The 16,092-nt window shown below is 24.7% G+C and overlaps 2 protein-coding genes and 3 long non-coding RNA genes across 5 annotated transcripts; 2 read left to right on the forward strand and 3 right to left on the reverse strand.

Annotated features, from left to right (window-relative positions):
* Positions 1-6,350: 6,350 nt before the first annotated feature.
* LOC135122350 (uncharacterized) lies at positions 6,351-7,850 on the forward strand. Its single transcript, XM_064046541.1, has 3 exons — positions 6,351-6,532; positions 7,381-7,523; positions 7,683-7,850. The coding sequence occupies exons 1-3, from the start codon at positions 6,391-6,393 to the stop codon at positions 7,848-7,850; spliced, it is 453 nt and encodes a 150-aa protein (XP_063902611.1). The 5' UTR covers positions 6,351-6,390.
* Positions 7,851-7,954: 104 nt separating this feature from the next.
* On the reverse strand, positions 7,955-8,532 carry LOC135122351 (uncharacterized). The gene is made up of 3 exons (XR_010279351.1): positions 8,435-8,532; positions 8,283-8,379; positions 7,955-8,182 (listed from the first exon to the last, which is right to left on the reverse strand). It is a non-coding gene; the product is annotated as an uncharacterized LOC135122351 (long non-coding RNA).
* A 41-nt stretch (positions 8,533-8,573) lies between these two features.
* On the reverse strand, positions 8,574-8,984 carry LOC135122346 (uncharacterized). The gene is made up of 3 exons (XR_010279347.1): positions 8,913-8,984; positions 8,761-8,859; positions 8,574-8,703 (listed from the first exon to the last, which is right to left on the reverse strand). It is a non-coding gene; the product is annotated as an uncharacterized LOC135122346 (long non-coding RNA).
* A 1,780-nt stretch (positions 8,985-10,764) lies between these two features.
* Positions 10,765-11,208, reverse strand: LOC135122348 (uncharacterized). The gene is made up of 3 exons (XR_010279349.1): positions 11,105-11,208; positions 10,900-11,017; positions 10,765-10,838 (listed from the first exon to the last, which is right to left on the reverse strand). It is a non-coding gene; the product is annotated as an uncharacterized LOC135122348 (long non-coding RNA).
* A 2,029-nt stretch (positions 11,209-13,237) lies between these two features.
* On the forward strand, positions 13,238-15,712 carry LOC135122352 (DNA-directed RNA polymerases I and III subunit RPAC1-like). The gene is made up of 10 exons (XM_064046542.1): positions 13,238-13,359; positions 13,583-13,663; positions 13,941-14,048; positions 14,103-14,229; positions 14,341-14,475; positions 14,711-14,920; positions 14,981-15,076; positions 15,155-15,207; positions 15,260-15,323; positions 15,555-15,712. Exons 1-10 carry the CDS (start codon positions 13,294-13,296, stop codon positions 15,668-15,670), a joined length of 1,056 nt encoding a protein of 351 aa, XP_063902612.1. The 5' UTR covers positions 13,238-13,293; the 3' UTR covers positions 15,671-15,712.
* Positions 15,713-16,092: the final 380 nt, after the last annotated feature.

The raw sequence follows: 16,092 nt of genomic DNA on the forward strand, positions 1-16,092 counted from the left end.
TATTTAAAGTTTTATTTTATTATTATTTATTAAAAAACTTTTTTTTTTAATTTTTTTTAATTTTTTTTAAAAAAGGTTGTAAAAAAAGTATTTAAGTTTTCCTGGATGAATTTAGCACTAGTAGAGTTTAATTTTTAGTAAAAATTATTTTTAGAAAAATTTAAAATCAATATTATTTATATGTATATTATAAGAAAAGTTTATATATTATAGGAAATTATATATTTTTTTCTATAAATAAAAACGCCCATTTTTATAAATTTAGTGTGAATTTTTTGTTTAATTATAAAAATTTTACAAAAAAAATCCCAAAACTTTTATTTAGTATTACATTGTGTATATTTTAAAATATATATATATTTATAAATAGAATTCTTTTTGTAATTAACAGTTTAATTTTAAGTAAAAGTATTTTTTATATTTTTAAAAATTCTAGTCTTATAATATTAATATTATTTGTGTTCATACTTTAAAAAAGATTATATTTATAGAAAAAAATATTTTTTCTAAATAAAAAAAAAAATGCTAATTTTTCAAAATTTAATATAGAATTTCGGTTTTAAAAGTTTCTTTTTTAAAAATTACCAAACTTGTATTTATTAAAACTAAGTAATACTTTGTATATAATATAAAAAAAAAGTTTATCTTCTATAAAAATAATTCTTTTTTGTGATTTTATAAAATTTAGTATTATGTGTTTCCAATATGTATAATTATTGTTTTTATAAATATCAAACGTTGATTTTTTAATTTTCGGTATTAATTGTGGCTAATTTATAATAATAATTTATTTTTTTTTAAAAAATAAATTGTATTACTTAAAAAATTATAATTTTTAATAAAATTCCGTTATAATTGAGTTGAATTAAGAAAAAACTATTTTTAAATGTAAAATATAAAACGTCTAAATTTATAATTTAGTATAAACAGTAATTAACCTTTAGTAAAAGTTTCTTTTATATATAAAACAAGTTTAACTTTTAATTATTAAAATTTAGTACTAATTTTGTGTTTAAATATGAAATTTTAATCCATTTAAATTATAAAACACAATTAATTCTAAATATATATGTATTAGTATTCATTTCCTTTTCTTAAAATATATAAAGACAGTGTTACTTACTAAACTTTTTTCGAGTTTTAGTAAGAGATTAACATTATTTTACATATTAAATGAATTTTTAAAGCTCGGACTTTTTTATTATTATATAATTTATTATGAATTATTAATTCTTAATGATCAGTAAAAAAGATATTTTTTTGAGCAAAAGATCTTAAAACTATAAAAATTTTCACATCATTTTTATATTTATAAAAACTACTTTTAATGATTTTATAAAAATTGAAAAATAAAAATTATTTTATTTTTTCTTCATATAAAAAAATATAAATAATTCAATTACGACGAGCGCAGTTTTATAGCAATTCGGTATATTAAAATTGTTTTATTTAATATGTATTAAAAAAATTTATATAATTTCTTTTTTCTATTATGAAAAAAATATCGCCTTTGTTTTAACATCATAAATAATATAGTAAAAATAAGTAAAATATACTTCATATTAAAAAAATTATAAATCTAAAAAAATAAATCAAATTATATTTTTTCAAAAATTTAAACTTAAATTAGTTTAATATAATAAACTAAGTTTTCTTAAAAAAATAAATCTACAATTAACTATTTCTGCAAAAAAATTTACTTTAGTTTATTATAAAAAATTAATTTATATAATTTGTATAAAAAATAAACTTTAATATAAATTAATATAAAAAACTAATAAATTTTTTTTATAAAAAATCTCGAAATAATTGAATTATAAAAAAAATGGTTTCAAATTAGTTAAAAAAATTGTTTTAATTATATTTAACAAAATAATTTATTATCAAAAATTCAAAATTTTTCTTTATATAAAAAAAAATTGAATTAGTGTTAATTATAAAAAAATTATTTACAATTTAGTTAAAAATTGTTTCAATTAATTTATTGGAAAAAATTTAACCTAAAAAATTAATAATTTTTTTTATTTTTTAAAAATCACGAATTAATTAATTATAAAAAAAATATTTTTACTTAAGTTATAAATTATTTCAATTAATTTAACATTTATTTATAAATTTTAGTAAAAATAGTTTTTCTAAAAAAATCTGGAATTAATCAATAATAATAAAATTATTTCAATATAGTTAAAAACGGCTTCAATTAAATTAAAAATTAAAAAAAAATTTCAATAAAAATTTTAAAAATTTGTTATTCTTAAAAAAATCTCGAATTACTTGGTTCTAAAAAAATTATATTTTCAATTTTGTTAAATAAAGTGTTTCAATTAAATTAAAATTTTATAATAATTTATTATAAAAAATTAGTAAATTGTTTCTTAAAAGAAAATTCCATTACTTAATTATAATTAAAGATTATTTAAAACAGTTGAGAGCTGTTTTAATTAAACAAAGTTTAAAATAATTTATTCTATATATCAATAAAATTTCTTTTTTAAAAAAAACTCCAATTTAGTTGATTATAAAAAAATTACTTTTAATTTTGTTAAAAACTGTTTTGAATAAATTAATTTTAAAATAACAATTATTATAACAAATTAATAAGTTTGTTTTTCTAAAAAACTAGCATTAGCTCATTAAAAAAAAAATTACTTTCAAATTAGTTAAAATTTTTCAATTGAAATAGTTTATTATAAAAAATTAGTAAAGTTGTTCTTCCATAAAAACTGAATTAATTAATAAAAAAACATTTTTACTTTCTTTATTATTTTTTAAAATTTTATTAAAAGGCTTTAGAAGAGCAAGCAAAAAGCAACAACGGAATCGTTATTTGCCAGCAAACAGGAGATCAATTTTCTTTCGACGAACTTCAAAAAGTTTTTATCATGTAGTAGACACTAACAAAAAAAAAGTATTCTGTTTTTTTATAAATGAATTAAAAATTAATTTAAAAATCAATATTTCAAGTACAAATAAGTCTGTTTCATCTTTTGAAGGCCAAAATAAATTTCCAACAACTAATTATTTATAGAAATATGAGTATTTGATCTTTTTCAAATTACAAAAATAAAAAATAATCAATAAAGTTAATAATTACAAAAATAATAGAGTATTTCATCTTCACAAATTAGTTAAATTATAAAAAGTTATTAAAGTAACTTAATTTTGATAATTTGAAAATTCTTTAATAAAGATTATCAATGATAAAATGAAAATTTCATAATAAAGTAAAAGTTGAAGCCATTCAGAAAAGAAGGTTTTCAACTATTTTGATTCGTTTCATAAAATTCATCACCAAAGAAAATAAATGAAAGGATATATATTAAAGAAATAACAAATATATATAAATTAAAAAGATTAAATTGAAACAAAAATGTTTTAACAAGTTGTCAAGATTTACAAAAATAATTATAAAAATAATAATTTTGTAATCTTTAGATTAAAAGCATTATGAATAAATCAACTTGATGTAAAATTAAAAAAAAAATTATTTTTTGTTTACAAGAAAACTTAAAAGCCCATAAAGTTTGTATATAATATAAAAGTCAAAAAAAAAATACAAAACGCATAAAAAAAATTAAGTAAAAAAATGAAAAAAAAAATCTTAATAAAACTTAGTAAATATGTACAGGAATATGTAAAGAAGGTAATATTTTAATGTACAAAAAGAAATACATTGGATCAAATAGGTTTAGTATATTAGAGTTATATATAAGGAACTTATTAAAAAAATTAAAATATATTTATAAGAAAATACTAGTATGTTACTTATTACAATTAAAGAAAGTATTTATAAAAAAAAACTTACAAATATATAAAATCATAAATATATATATAACTTGTAGAATTTTATTATCAAAGAAAGTTATGCATGAAATTATTTTTATAACTTTTAGCTGATAAATAAAATTCCTAAAGTGAGTAAATGATGTAAAAGAAATGAAAATAATATTTTATTATATCGGATAAAAAAAATAAGGATTTAAAGAAACTAAAAATTGGAAAAAAAATGTTTATATATGCCTACAAAAAGTTTTTAAAGATGATTTTCCTTAAAAATTTAAAATTAAAATTATTTTAAATGTAAGCTTTAACAAAAAAAATTTTTAAATTAATCAGTTAAAATATTACATGTTGATTGAAAAACTACAAATAAAGTGTAGTGGATATATTAATTTAAAAGTTCGGCGTTTATTTTCCTTTTAAAAGAGTATCAGCACTTCTACGGCTTCAAGAAAAACTATTTTTTCGAGCTGTTTAATAATGCTCATAAAACAGCCATCCTACTTAAAGTTCATTACCGATGCTTCCGTTACTTTTTCAAACTGCTTTGTTTATTTATTAACAAAAATTGAATGCGTTATAAATTTGATAAATTAAATTAGAATAACTAAATTCAACTGAGTTTAAAATTGTAATTTTTGAGAGAAGAAGACTGAAACCTCTTTAAAAGAGCAAAAAAAACAAAGAGAATGCAGCCAAAAAATTAAATAATAAAGCTAATAATTACTTAACAGAGCAACTATTACATTTAAAACAAAAAGGTGTTGTTAACTTTGCGGTTAATGAAGCTTCACAAATTTATATATATATAAAAAAAACTGTTTTAAGGAAGATCAATCAGCTATTAATAATTATGTAGAGTTTAACTATTCAAAAAAAAAATTATAAAACAACTTTTCAAACTTTAACACTTATATCTATATTTGTTTACTAAATAATAGTAAAACTTGTAAACAATTAAGTTAAAACAAGATGGTACAAAAAATTACTATAGGGCGTGAAAGAACTTTACACCCCAAATAATGTTTTAGATTTCTAAAATGACAACACACGCTCAAATAGTATTACATAAAAAGTTTAGAGCATTGCGTTACTGAATTTAAGTTAAAAAGATCTTTAAGATAAAAATCTACCAAATTTTTTAATATAAAAGAAATTAGCTCTAAACGAAAGCCGTTGCTTTTTTTGCGAGACAAACATTTTCCAAGCCCTTTTACTTGGAGCTCTACGGGCTTCTAATGCTAGAGCATGTGTCGGTTCCAATTGGGCAAGATGACTTAAAGGATATATTGCAAAACCGTTGAAAAAAAAAAATAGTTTTGTTCGATTTACTGATCTAAAATTTTCAAGGCCAAAAAAAACTTTTTTTTTTATGATATAAAAATTACTATTAACAAATAACTATGCTTGCAAGTGAGCTTGAAGGTAATGAAGAGGTTAAGATAGTCCATAACGTAATTTATGATTTCACCTTACAAGCAAAAAAGCATTTTAAATTAAGCGATGTTGTTTTAAAGGAATCTCCTGTATTTGTTAATAGGTTTCTTTTACTATTAACTCTGATAATTAATAAAAAAAGGATTATAACATCTTTTTAACTTTTAAAAGAATTGGCGTGGAAGCGATAGCTGAAACATTTCTTACTCTTATTGAAAATAAAGAAAAAATATTATCCAACTTTGAATTTCTTAATAATTTCAAAACTTGCACATTGTCAAATGTTCAAGAGTTTCCTACAATTTCCAAGTTATACAGTCTCACAAAAGAACATGTAATTAAAAAAAAACAAGAATGTAAAGAAGAAGAACTACTTTTAAAGCTTGTAAGTGCTTTGGCTTTTAACGGTCAAAAGTTATGGAGCAACGGAGAAGAATTAATGGGACTTTTTCCTATAGCCTCGAAAGAAAGTTTTCATTTAACTATTATCTCCCTTTTAAATTTTAAACTTTGGGCCTGAATTAAAATTTTCTATTCCTTAGGCTGCTCACTCCTGCTCTCCTAACGTTCTTGTTATTACCAGCGTTCACAATATAAAGTTTGTAGCAATGAAAAATATTGAGAAAGATGAGTTAATAAGCTTCAGCTATATAACTCCTCCAGTCTTACTTATGCCTCGAAAGATAAGGCGAAAGGTATTATGAATTTTTTAATACACATATATGACGAACGCCAATTGTTTAAAAATTATAATAAGATTCTTTTTGATAATTGGGGTTTCATTTGCTGTTGTTCTCGTTGTGAAAATGAAGATGAAGTTTGCCGTTATAAATGCAATATTAAAGGCGGATGTGGTGGTTTAAGAAATTTGCTTTATATAAGCTGATTTATTTGCCTTTTGTCCTTTCAATAAAAGCTAAAATTATTAATTTCTGGTTTATAGTAAGAATTTAACAGGATGAATATAATTTAGTTAAACTTTAAAAAAAATTGCATAACTTTTTTTTTAACCAGCTTTGCTATAAATTACGCATGAATATGATTTTATATATAATTTAGTTGATAATAATATTAAAAAGTAAATATCATTTAACGTTAACGTTTTAATAATAAATTTTTTAAGGGTTCGTAGTTGAAAGTTTTAAGGATAATAAATATACTTGTAAGAGTTGTATGAAGGACATCGTTGCTTCGCAACTTCCTTTCGAGGATGAAGCAAAAATCACAGAAACGTTTATGGTTTACGAAGCGAATGCAACTACCGTTGAAGTTGCCAATCTTTTGGAAATTTATTTTTTTAGTAAAGAAAAATTCGGTAGTATAAATAGTCTTATGAACTATTTTTTTAAATACGATACCATATAAAATAGTTATAGTTTGATTATAGTTTTAAATTATTAGTTATTTTTATAAGGAATTTTTATAATTTTAATAAATTACAGAAAATTGAACTTTTTTTTAAATTTACCATAAAACTTGGTATATTATATTTATTATTTATTGAATATTATTTTAATTTTATCTAATTTTATCTTAATTTTATCTTAATTTTATATTCATTTTGTAAATTTTTTATATTAGTAAAAGAAAATTAATGTAAATAAAAATTTTAATTTTAAAGATGAGGATTTAAAAATTTTATTATTTTAAAATTTTAATTATAAAAAATACAATTATTTTAATTACATTTTAAATTTAAAGTATTTACTTTTCTTCAATTGCTAAGTTATTTTACTTTTTACTGTAATTAAATAAATTAATTAGCAATTATTAAATAAAAATTATTTTATAACAGAAAATAAAATTCGATTTTAAATTAAAGGGAATTAAACCTACACTTTATATATTTTTCATTTTTTATTAGATAATCTATCATTAAGTAATTAAGTAAATTCAAACTTTTTAAAAATTTCCATTTATTATACTTTTCAATATTTAATTTTTAAGTAATACTATTTACGTCCGATTATTTAATAATGAAAAAAAACTTAATACTTATTTATTTACTTCTTTATATATCTAATAAATAATAACTATTTTATAAATTTTTTTAATTAATTTTTATTATTTAAATTTTAATTTTTTAAATAGCAAAAAATTATTTTAATTTATATTTCTTATTTACTTATTTATTTTTTTTAATTTTAATTTTAAATCTTTTAGGAGATGATCACTTTTTGTGTATACTAATGGAGAGAATGTTGATGGAGATGGCCATCCAGTACGGTCAACAAGATTCTTTTCTAGAAATTAATTGCGAGCTAGTTAAACACTTTTATAAGCGGATAGAAGAACTTTTTATGAACGTAATTTATTTTTAAAGGGAACACTAAAGATTTTAAACTGAATTAAAAAGTAAATAAATGCTTTAAATTTACTTTTAGCTGATGTTAGCTTCTATAAATTTTTTTAAGAAGTTAAGGTTTAAATTAAAGTTTGTATAAAAATTGGTTTTTTCTTTTTAGATATCCCCAATTGCGGGAGCGTTGCTCTTACAGCCTTTTATCACCAACCATCTTGTGGATCTTGACGATCAGGAAATTAAATCCATCAGCAAAAGGTTTTTGTACTACTTTAAGCTGAGATTCGGCGAAAATGATGCCGATGTACAAATTTGGAGCAGTTCCATTTAATAAATTTAATTACTTTTATAACTGAAATTTTCAGTAGAAGTATTATAATTTCCAGATTTATAAGCGCTGCTCGACTCCTTTTTGTAATCTCTAATAGTAAAGTGCGGTTTGTAGGCACTTTTTAGATTTCTCTCGTACTTTTCACTTCTCTGATCTTGAGAATCTCTTGGTATCAAAGTGTTTGCCGCTCTGGCATCCCCTTGGAAGTGCGCTGGCGCTGGCTTCGGCTGAGTTTGCACGGGTAGATCAGGGTTAAAATGCACAAAGCCTTGCCCATGCATATTAGGAACTATATTAAGTCTGGCTAATTCAGGGGAGCCTGGGAATGGCGTCTGTTTTATAGTTAAAATCAAAATAAAAATATAAAAACCCAAAAAGAATTAATAAAATAGAAAAAAAGATAAAAAATTATATAATATAATATTAAGAAACCCATGAAACACGCGAGTTGGGCTTGGTGTTATTGGAATCTAGATCCTTCCAAAGAAAATGACTCATGTTCGGAATTTCTTTAAATAACATAGTAATTCTGTTCAGTATATTATTCAACAAGACCTGAAAATACAAAGCAAAAAAAAAAGTACTCGCCAAGTTTTTTTACAGTCCCTTCTTTCCCTACATAAAGAAATAGAGATCCTTTAAATTGAAGGCAGTATCTATATAAAATATAATACTAATCATCGCTAAAGTCTTCAGAAAAAAAAGATCGCGTTATGCCCGAGATGGAGAGATAAAATATCCCCAGTTTCAATAGCCTCTCCGAGTTCATCAAAAACTGAAAAAAATATAGAAGCTGAGTTGTCTGCAACTAAAAACTGAAATAGTCTTCCAGAGCGAGTGGGTGCCAACTCAGCTATATAGCAGCTTTGTAAGTTTATATCATAGTGAAACTGAAAAACGTTAAATAAACTTTTTTCTAAAACAATCATTCTGCAATTGATCCTCTTCATGCCTGGACGAAAGTCCTGAATAAATGTTTGAGGGCCCTCTTCTTTCATTTTATCTTAATCTACCTTAACATAACTTTAGCACTACAGAAAACCAGGTTAATACAGAACGTACACATCCTTACGGGAGAATACAATTAAAAATGGTGTGTGAGGAGGTAAAAACCTAATGACTTCATAAGAAAAAGAGATACCTTGAGTAGTTACCCTTCAACGTTTTTTTTTTTAAGCTATTAAAAACTGAGGAAAGGTATGTATTCTGATACTTTATATAGTTAAATTTCATTTTATTATTATTAAAAATATATTTAGTTCTTCTATAAGAAGAAGAATTTCCTCTCAAAAACTTTAAGAAATTTGGTTTATGTTTAATTAGGACATCACAATGCAAATGTATAGTTAATGTTACGAGTTTATATATATTACATTACACTTACTTTTACCTAATTAACCATTTCTATAGCTTCTTTAACATAAATTAATTTCTCTTATGTTAGTATAGCTCTGCATCTTAAAGAAAAATGCCAGTCCTTCCCTTTTTATATTTCCACGTATTTTGCAACTTTCGAGGTGGCAAAAAAATTTATAAAAATTTAAATAAAAGTTTTATGAAAAAGTATTCAAGCTCTATATTCTTTCTTAATAAAAAACCAGTATAGAAATAAATTATTTCCGTTTATCGAATACAAAGAAAAGTCAAGGTATTGCATTTGTGACTAGGGCACAGTATAAAGCAAAGGCACTAAAACCATCTTAATTTTCCTCTTTATAAAATTGTATAAAGACAAAACTTCCTTACTAGACTACTTAAAATCTAAAGTTAATCATATTAATCCTCTAATGCTAATAAAGTTTTCGGATATAATCTTTATAACAAGTTTTTTAAAATTATCACTGCATCACGTCTCTATGTTATTTCTAAAAATCCTCTGAGGTCTTACAAGAACGCCTTCTGCCCCCAATCTATAAGGTCATTATAGTAACAATCCTATGGCTAATGGTCCTGGATTCCCTTAAAAATCATTCTTGACTTTAAAATTATTTTAGATAGCCTTGCCTTTTCTATTAAATTATTAGTTAATAATGGAAGAAACTTGCTTAAAAAAGCATCTAAGTTCTTTAGAGCTTTACTCCTTCACCAAACGTATTGAACTTTAAACTGATAAGTAAAAGTCGTAATTTCTAGGAAAAAGCAAATTAAAAATATTAATACTTTGCTTTTATAAAAAAAGTTTCTTCAAACTAAACATATTAAAAATTTGAACTTTTATGTTAAATTTAGTTAAAGATGGATTAGGTGCCTGCCTTTTATTTAATATAGTTTCCTCTAAGTTGGAAGACCGTGTTGTACTGTAAAATAAAGTGTGTTTCCGGTTAACTATGAATAACACAAAGTCTTAATTACAAAATTTAAAAAAAGGTGGCCATCTAACAATTAAAACAAAAAATTATTGCTTTTTTTAAGAAATTTTTTTATTTATTTTGTATCTAAAGTTTTACCAATTAGTAAAAAAACCTTTAATTATGACATTTATATAAATAAATTCCTCATCTTCTGTAACTTTTCTTAAAAGTCAGTATTATCACATCTATTTATTCAATTTTTGTTACAGATAAATAATTTTCAGCAGCTTTAAAAAAGTTCTTCCAGTGTAACTTTTAAAATGATTGATTAGTTGCACCAACTTTCAGGAATTTAAAAATTACCTGAAGAACCTTGTTTTAAACATGTATATACTTGTATTTTTTAATAAACAGGAAATCGTTCAAACTACTCTCGCATTCTCTTTTTTAGAAAATGATCTGATATTTCGTTTAATAGCAGTTGCCTTCATCAGGATTTAAATATATTTATCTGGTAAAATATTATATATACTAACGTATAAAATGGTTTAATATATAAATTTACTTTTATAAGGGGCAAGAAGATCTTAAACTTCCAGCAAACGAGCCGTTTTAGAGAGATTCAGACTCAAGCAGTCTTTCTTTTAACGCCTTATTATCAGCCCCACGTACTAAAACATGTAAAAATTTTTAGAACCTATAAAAATAATATTTAATATGTCCTGCTTACGAATAATTGAATACACAGGTAAGCTAACCTGATACCATACAATACCCTATGACCATATTTATAGCCATTTTTAACACTGCAGCAGATTTGAAAAGCCAAAACAATTTCTCGCTTTATTAGATAAAGATACACACATTAAGTTTGACCTATATAAAAGAAAGAAAAAATTAAACAAGAAAAATAAGTTTGTATCAAAATTAATGATAGAAAATTAGTTTTAATATAATTATTACTTCCTGCGCGTGGAAATAACGCAAAACTTGTGAGAATGACCACAATCGTTGAATCTACAACTTTTCAAAGAAGTGCTGCTTACTGCTGGCGCAAAGTAAAAGTTATACTTACTAGCGCTCAAAACAATTGCATGGGGAAAAAAAGCTTTGAGGAAACATTTCTAAATTGTTGCACAAACAAAAGTTAATGATCAAGTAAAATTTAAAAACTATTTTTAAATATCCAGGACGCCAGACTTAAAAATTTTACTACGCAGTATACCACATAGGAAGAAATTAAAAAGAAATATTAATGTACACGCCGTATACACAAAAGTATTTTTAAAATAAAACATGATAAAAGCCAAATAACCTGTTAAGTTAGGTTAAACCTACCTCCCCTTACTGATAATTTTTTAAAACTTTATTCTAGCACTGCTTAGAAAGGGAGATCTGACAAGACGAACGAGGTCGTTTGTATACACAAATAAGTCAATGAAAATTGTTAGCAACTTCAAGTACCCCTTTTCTTTCAAATGATTGTTTTAGTTCACCCTGCTAGTCTCTGTACCGTCAAAAATAGAGACTTGAACATCGTTCAGTGCTCTCTATACTATAAGAAGTTCTTGAAGGGATAAATACACTTAAATAGAAGAGTAAAAGGGTAAGATGGTGTAACTAGATTAAGCCATGTATGTCCATGTATAAATTGAAACTTTAATACAGACTTTGCATGACTCTAACTCTGTAATAGTTTATTTAGTTTAATGTCTATTTTCTTAAACGTGTTTTGAAACGAAATTTTTTTGGAATCCTAACTATGGCCCTTAAATTTTCAGAGATATATTTGGGCTTAATCGTTTCAAAAGCCTTTAAGGTTTATCATATTTGATGATAAAAGTACAAGAACAGAACGCCGTAGAAAAGGTAAGTTACCTTCAATTCGTAGTATATGGTCTCTGATCGTATTCAAACTAAAAACATAATCTTATAGTAGCTTGACAGTTAGTGAGCGGTTAGTAGCTTTTCGTGGCGGGTGTGCATTCAGATAATACGTACCTGCTAAGGTAGAATGGGATGAAAATATGGTAGCTACGCAATTTTGATAGTTTTTATTCACTAAATGGTATTATACATGTAAGAAAGGGATATGAACGAAAGGGAGCATGGATTAGCTGCTAGTGTGGTTCAAAACTAACAGAACCAGATTATCATACACATTACCATGTAGCTGCGAAGAATATTTTACTGGTTTAGTATTAGCTTTGTTGTTTTTATCGAAAGGACTAACACTAGTTGGCACCGTGAGAATGAATAATAAACTCATTTCTCCTGCTAGATTTCTTCCTAACAATTATGATGAAAATTCTTCAAAATCCGTTTAAAAAATACATGTCGTTAGTATTCTATCTGCCTAAAAAAGAAGGGCTGTAATACTTCATATAATTAAGCATTCGACACTCTAATTAAACATCAAGATAAGAAAACATAGACTTTATCGTAATGCAACCAAAGGAGTCGTAGATACATTAAGTATTGGCCGTTTGCCTTTCTTCTAAATATTCGAATTGCTGCGGTATAACTGCATATGCTTTTGAAATTATTACAACCAAACTGAAAAAATAGGAATAAACATGAAAATGAAGAATTTAGAACTAACTCCGCAGAAAGTCTGATATTTCACATAGTGAACGACGTAAAAAAACTGCAGGTTTACACTTAACAACAAAAGACGCAGTGTAAAACTACCCATCAATAGAAGATCTATAGAGAGCGACGGAGAATCACCAAAAAAAAAAAAAAAGAGGGGTGCTACTTTTGTTTGGCAAACAAAATAAAATTGCAGAAGCAACGTTGCGATATATATAAAATTAGCGTAAGCAACGAATATTCTCTAAGAACTCTTCTATAATAAAAATTTAAAATACGTTTCATATTTCACTTGGTTTATAAAACTAGGAGTAAGAATAGGAATCATTATAAAGATATGGTTCACCAAGCTCTAATAAAGAGGCCATTACAAAAGTAAAACAGTGAGAGAGCAGTCGTGGCCTTTCGTCACGCGGTGAACAAAAAGTTGAAAGGCTTACCTTTTGTAATAACTTTGAGTTAAAACTTCTATTCCTTATTTTTCAAATTAGTATAATTTTTTTGAGTCGGAAATTGCTTATTTTTGGTGGCTGTTATTCTACTTTAAGTAAACTTCTGGAATGAGCGACCTCGTTGATCCACTACTTAAAAAAGTTAGAACCAGGATCGTTCTTAAAGAAGACGAAGTCAGCATCTATATTCCAAGATATATATAAACTTAGTTTTGTGTGTAATATTTAATGTCATATAGAGAAAGCTTTATTTTATTTATATATATTTAAATATAGTTTTGAGTGTTTTATTTATTGTTATAAAGAGAGTACTAAAAGCAATTTACTTCAAAATATTACCAAATATATGCACTAAATTCGTGTTAATTTTTATAGTTAACAGACATTTTTTTTTTAGGTAAAGTTTACGAGTAGCAGCGATTTTCCTAGGAGTATAGACGGTATAGATGATTCTTGGAATTTATTTAATTTTAAAAAGGTGAAATTACAACTATTTTTCCATATGTATTTTTTATACTCCATAGGATATTTATGGTTTTTACTTGATATTATTATAAAAATATTTTTTATTATATCAAATATTATTCCATGGATTTGAAAAGTGAGCATTGATGCTTATAATACAGATTAAAGTTTATAAAAAACTATTAGATATGATTTAATAACTCATACACATATAATACTTGTAAATCAGATTAAAGCTTATAAAAATTTGTTAAATTACAAAACTGATTAATAATTATAATATCTGACAGAATTTACGAGTGGCAATTGGCCGTTTGGACCGGCTGGATATGGAATTTGATCTTGTCGGTGTTGACGCTGCAATTGCTAATGCTTTTCGTCGCATCTGTTTAGTTGAAGTTACAAAAATTTTTTTTTAATTATTTTATATTAACGTCATCTTCGTGATAAAGATGCCAACCATGGCTATTGAAAAAGTTTGGATCTTCAATAACACTTCTGTAATGCCCGATGAAGTTCTTTGCCATCGTTTAGGGCTCGTCCCTATTGACGCAGATCCCTTCGAGTTTAATTATTTTGGTTTTAATTAATTTAATTTTATAAAGCTTGATGCTTTAATTTTGAATTATATATAGAAAATTTACGTTTAATTATTATAAAGGCAATCTAATAGATGCTTACTACTTATAGATGAAAATGCTCCAGAGGAAGTACGTTACACGGATGCCAATACTATTATTTTTAATTTATCTGTGAAGTGCGATCCGCTAACCAAAAAGCAAAAGAAAGAACGTTCGCTTACTGGAAACTTAAAGACTATTGATGGTATACTGCAGCTTTTATATGCTGACTTTTATAGTGGAACTAATGGGAAGGAAAATTATTTAGTAGCAGTTCGAATTATAATTAGCAGTGATGTCTGAGGAATGTTATTAATAACATAATTAAAGTGCATTATAAACTTAAATTTCTAAAATTGTAAGTATTACAATTATTATTTTTAATGAAAATGGATATTTTTTGATTTTTAATGATATCTATTAAATTTACAACTTTTTAGTAACAACCAAAGATTTGAAATGGTCGCCGGCGGGAACACAGCTGGAAGATTTAGCAAGCAGACCTCCACGCCCCCTCCACGACGACATTGTGCTTCTGAAATTAGCTCCCAACCAGGAGATCGACGTCCAGATGTTCTGCTTGAAGGGCATCGGGAAGACCCACGCTAAGTGGTCCCCTGTGGCCACGTGCTCTTATAGACTCCTCCCGGGTTGGCCTCTGTTTCTTTTTTTTAAAACAAAATTATATAATTAAATTTTATAATTATTAGAGATTATTATAAAAGAGCCCATTTACGGCCAAGATGCTTATGATTTTCAAAAATGTTTTTCGGAGGGAGTCATTGACGTTATAAAAAACAAAAGGGGTTTAGTGATTTATTTATTAAATTACCGCTACACTTATGAAATTACGTTAAATTTAAATAAAAGTTTTTGTTTTTCAGGGATTCCCGAAGCAGTTGTAAAAAATCCGAGGATGGACACCTTAAGCCGAGAAGTTTTTTAAATTGTTAAATATCTAATTATAAATATAATTTATATTCGTAAAGGTTTTTAGACATCCAAAATACGCCAAAAAGGTGGAACTCTCACGAATTCGCGATCACTTTATTTGTAAATTTTTTCACTTTCGAGATAACAATTTTTAAATCTTTTATAAATATTGTCGTCTGAGTTATTTATAATTACTTTTTTATATAACTAAAAATTCGGCTTATATTAATATATCCATTGTTATAAAGCCGTCTTAATTTATTATTATAAAGAGAACTCTGTCTATTAAATAAAAGTTCGTAATTTTATTTCTTTAATAATTTTTAGTAACTTCGTTTTCTTTTCTTTTAGATTTTATTGAATCCACGGGGGCTTTACCTCCTCATACCATCTTTAGCAGTGCCATCGAAGTTCTCTCAAACAAGTGCGACGTTTTTCTTGAAGCTCTTAATAACCTTTCAACTTGAAGTTTCTGCGGCTTACTTATTACTACTAAACACAAAAATTCTATACTCTATTTTTAAAAATTAACACGAATTAATTTACTACTAATTTATTCTTTATAAATTGTTTTGCGAAAAAATTTAGTCCATTTTTTAATAATAATTCTCTTTGTTTATAATCGTACTCGTATAATAAAAAAAACATTTAAAGTGTATTAATTTACTTGATTAATGTTTAATGAACAATATAGGATAGACCAGCTGTTATAATTTGTTTTGTAACGTAATTAAAGCGTTATATTATATTATAATGATTCCCTTTTTTTTTAAAGCTAATACGATTAGAGCCGCCTAGTAAGTCCTGGGAGTAACCCACCCATACCATTTGCAATTAGTATCTACCTTCAAAATTAAGTGTCAAAAAAAATTTTGGACATTTTCCTCCG

The sequence above is a fragment of the Zophobas morio genome, unplaced genomic scaffold, assembly GCF_036711695.1.
Source record: "Zophobas morio isolate AGI-343-1 ecotype UQ-CSIRO unplaced genomic scaffold, CSIRO_AGI_Zmor_V1 ptg001133l, whole genome shotgun sequence".
NCBI lineage: Eukaryota > Metazoa > Arthropoda > Insecta > Coleoptera > Tenebrionidae > Zophobas > Zophobas morio.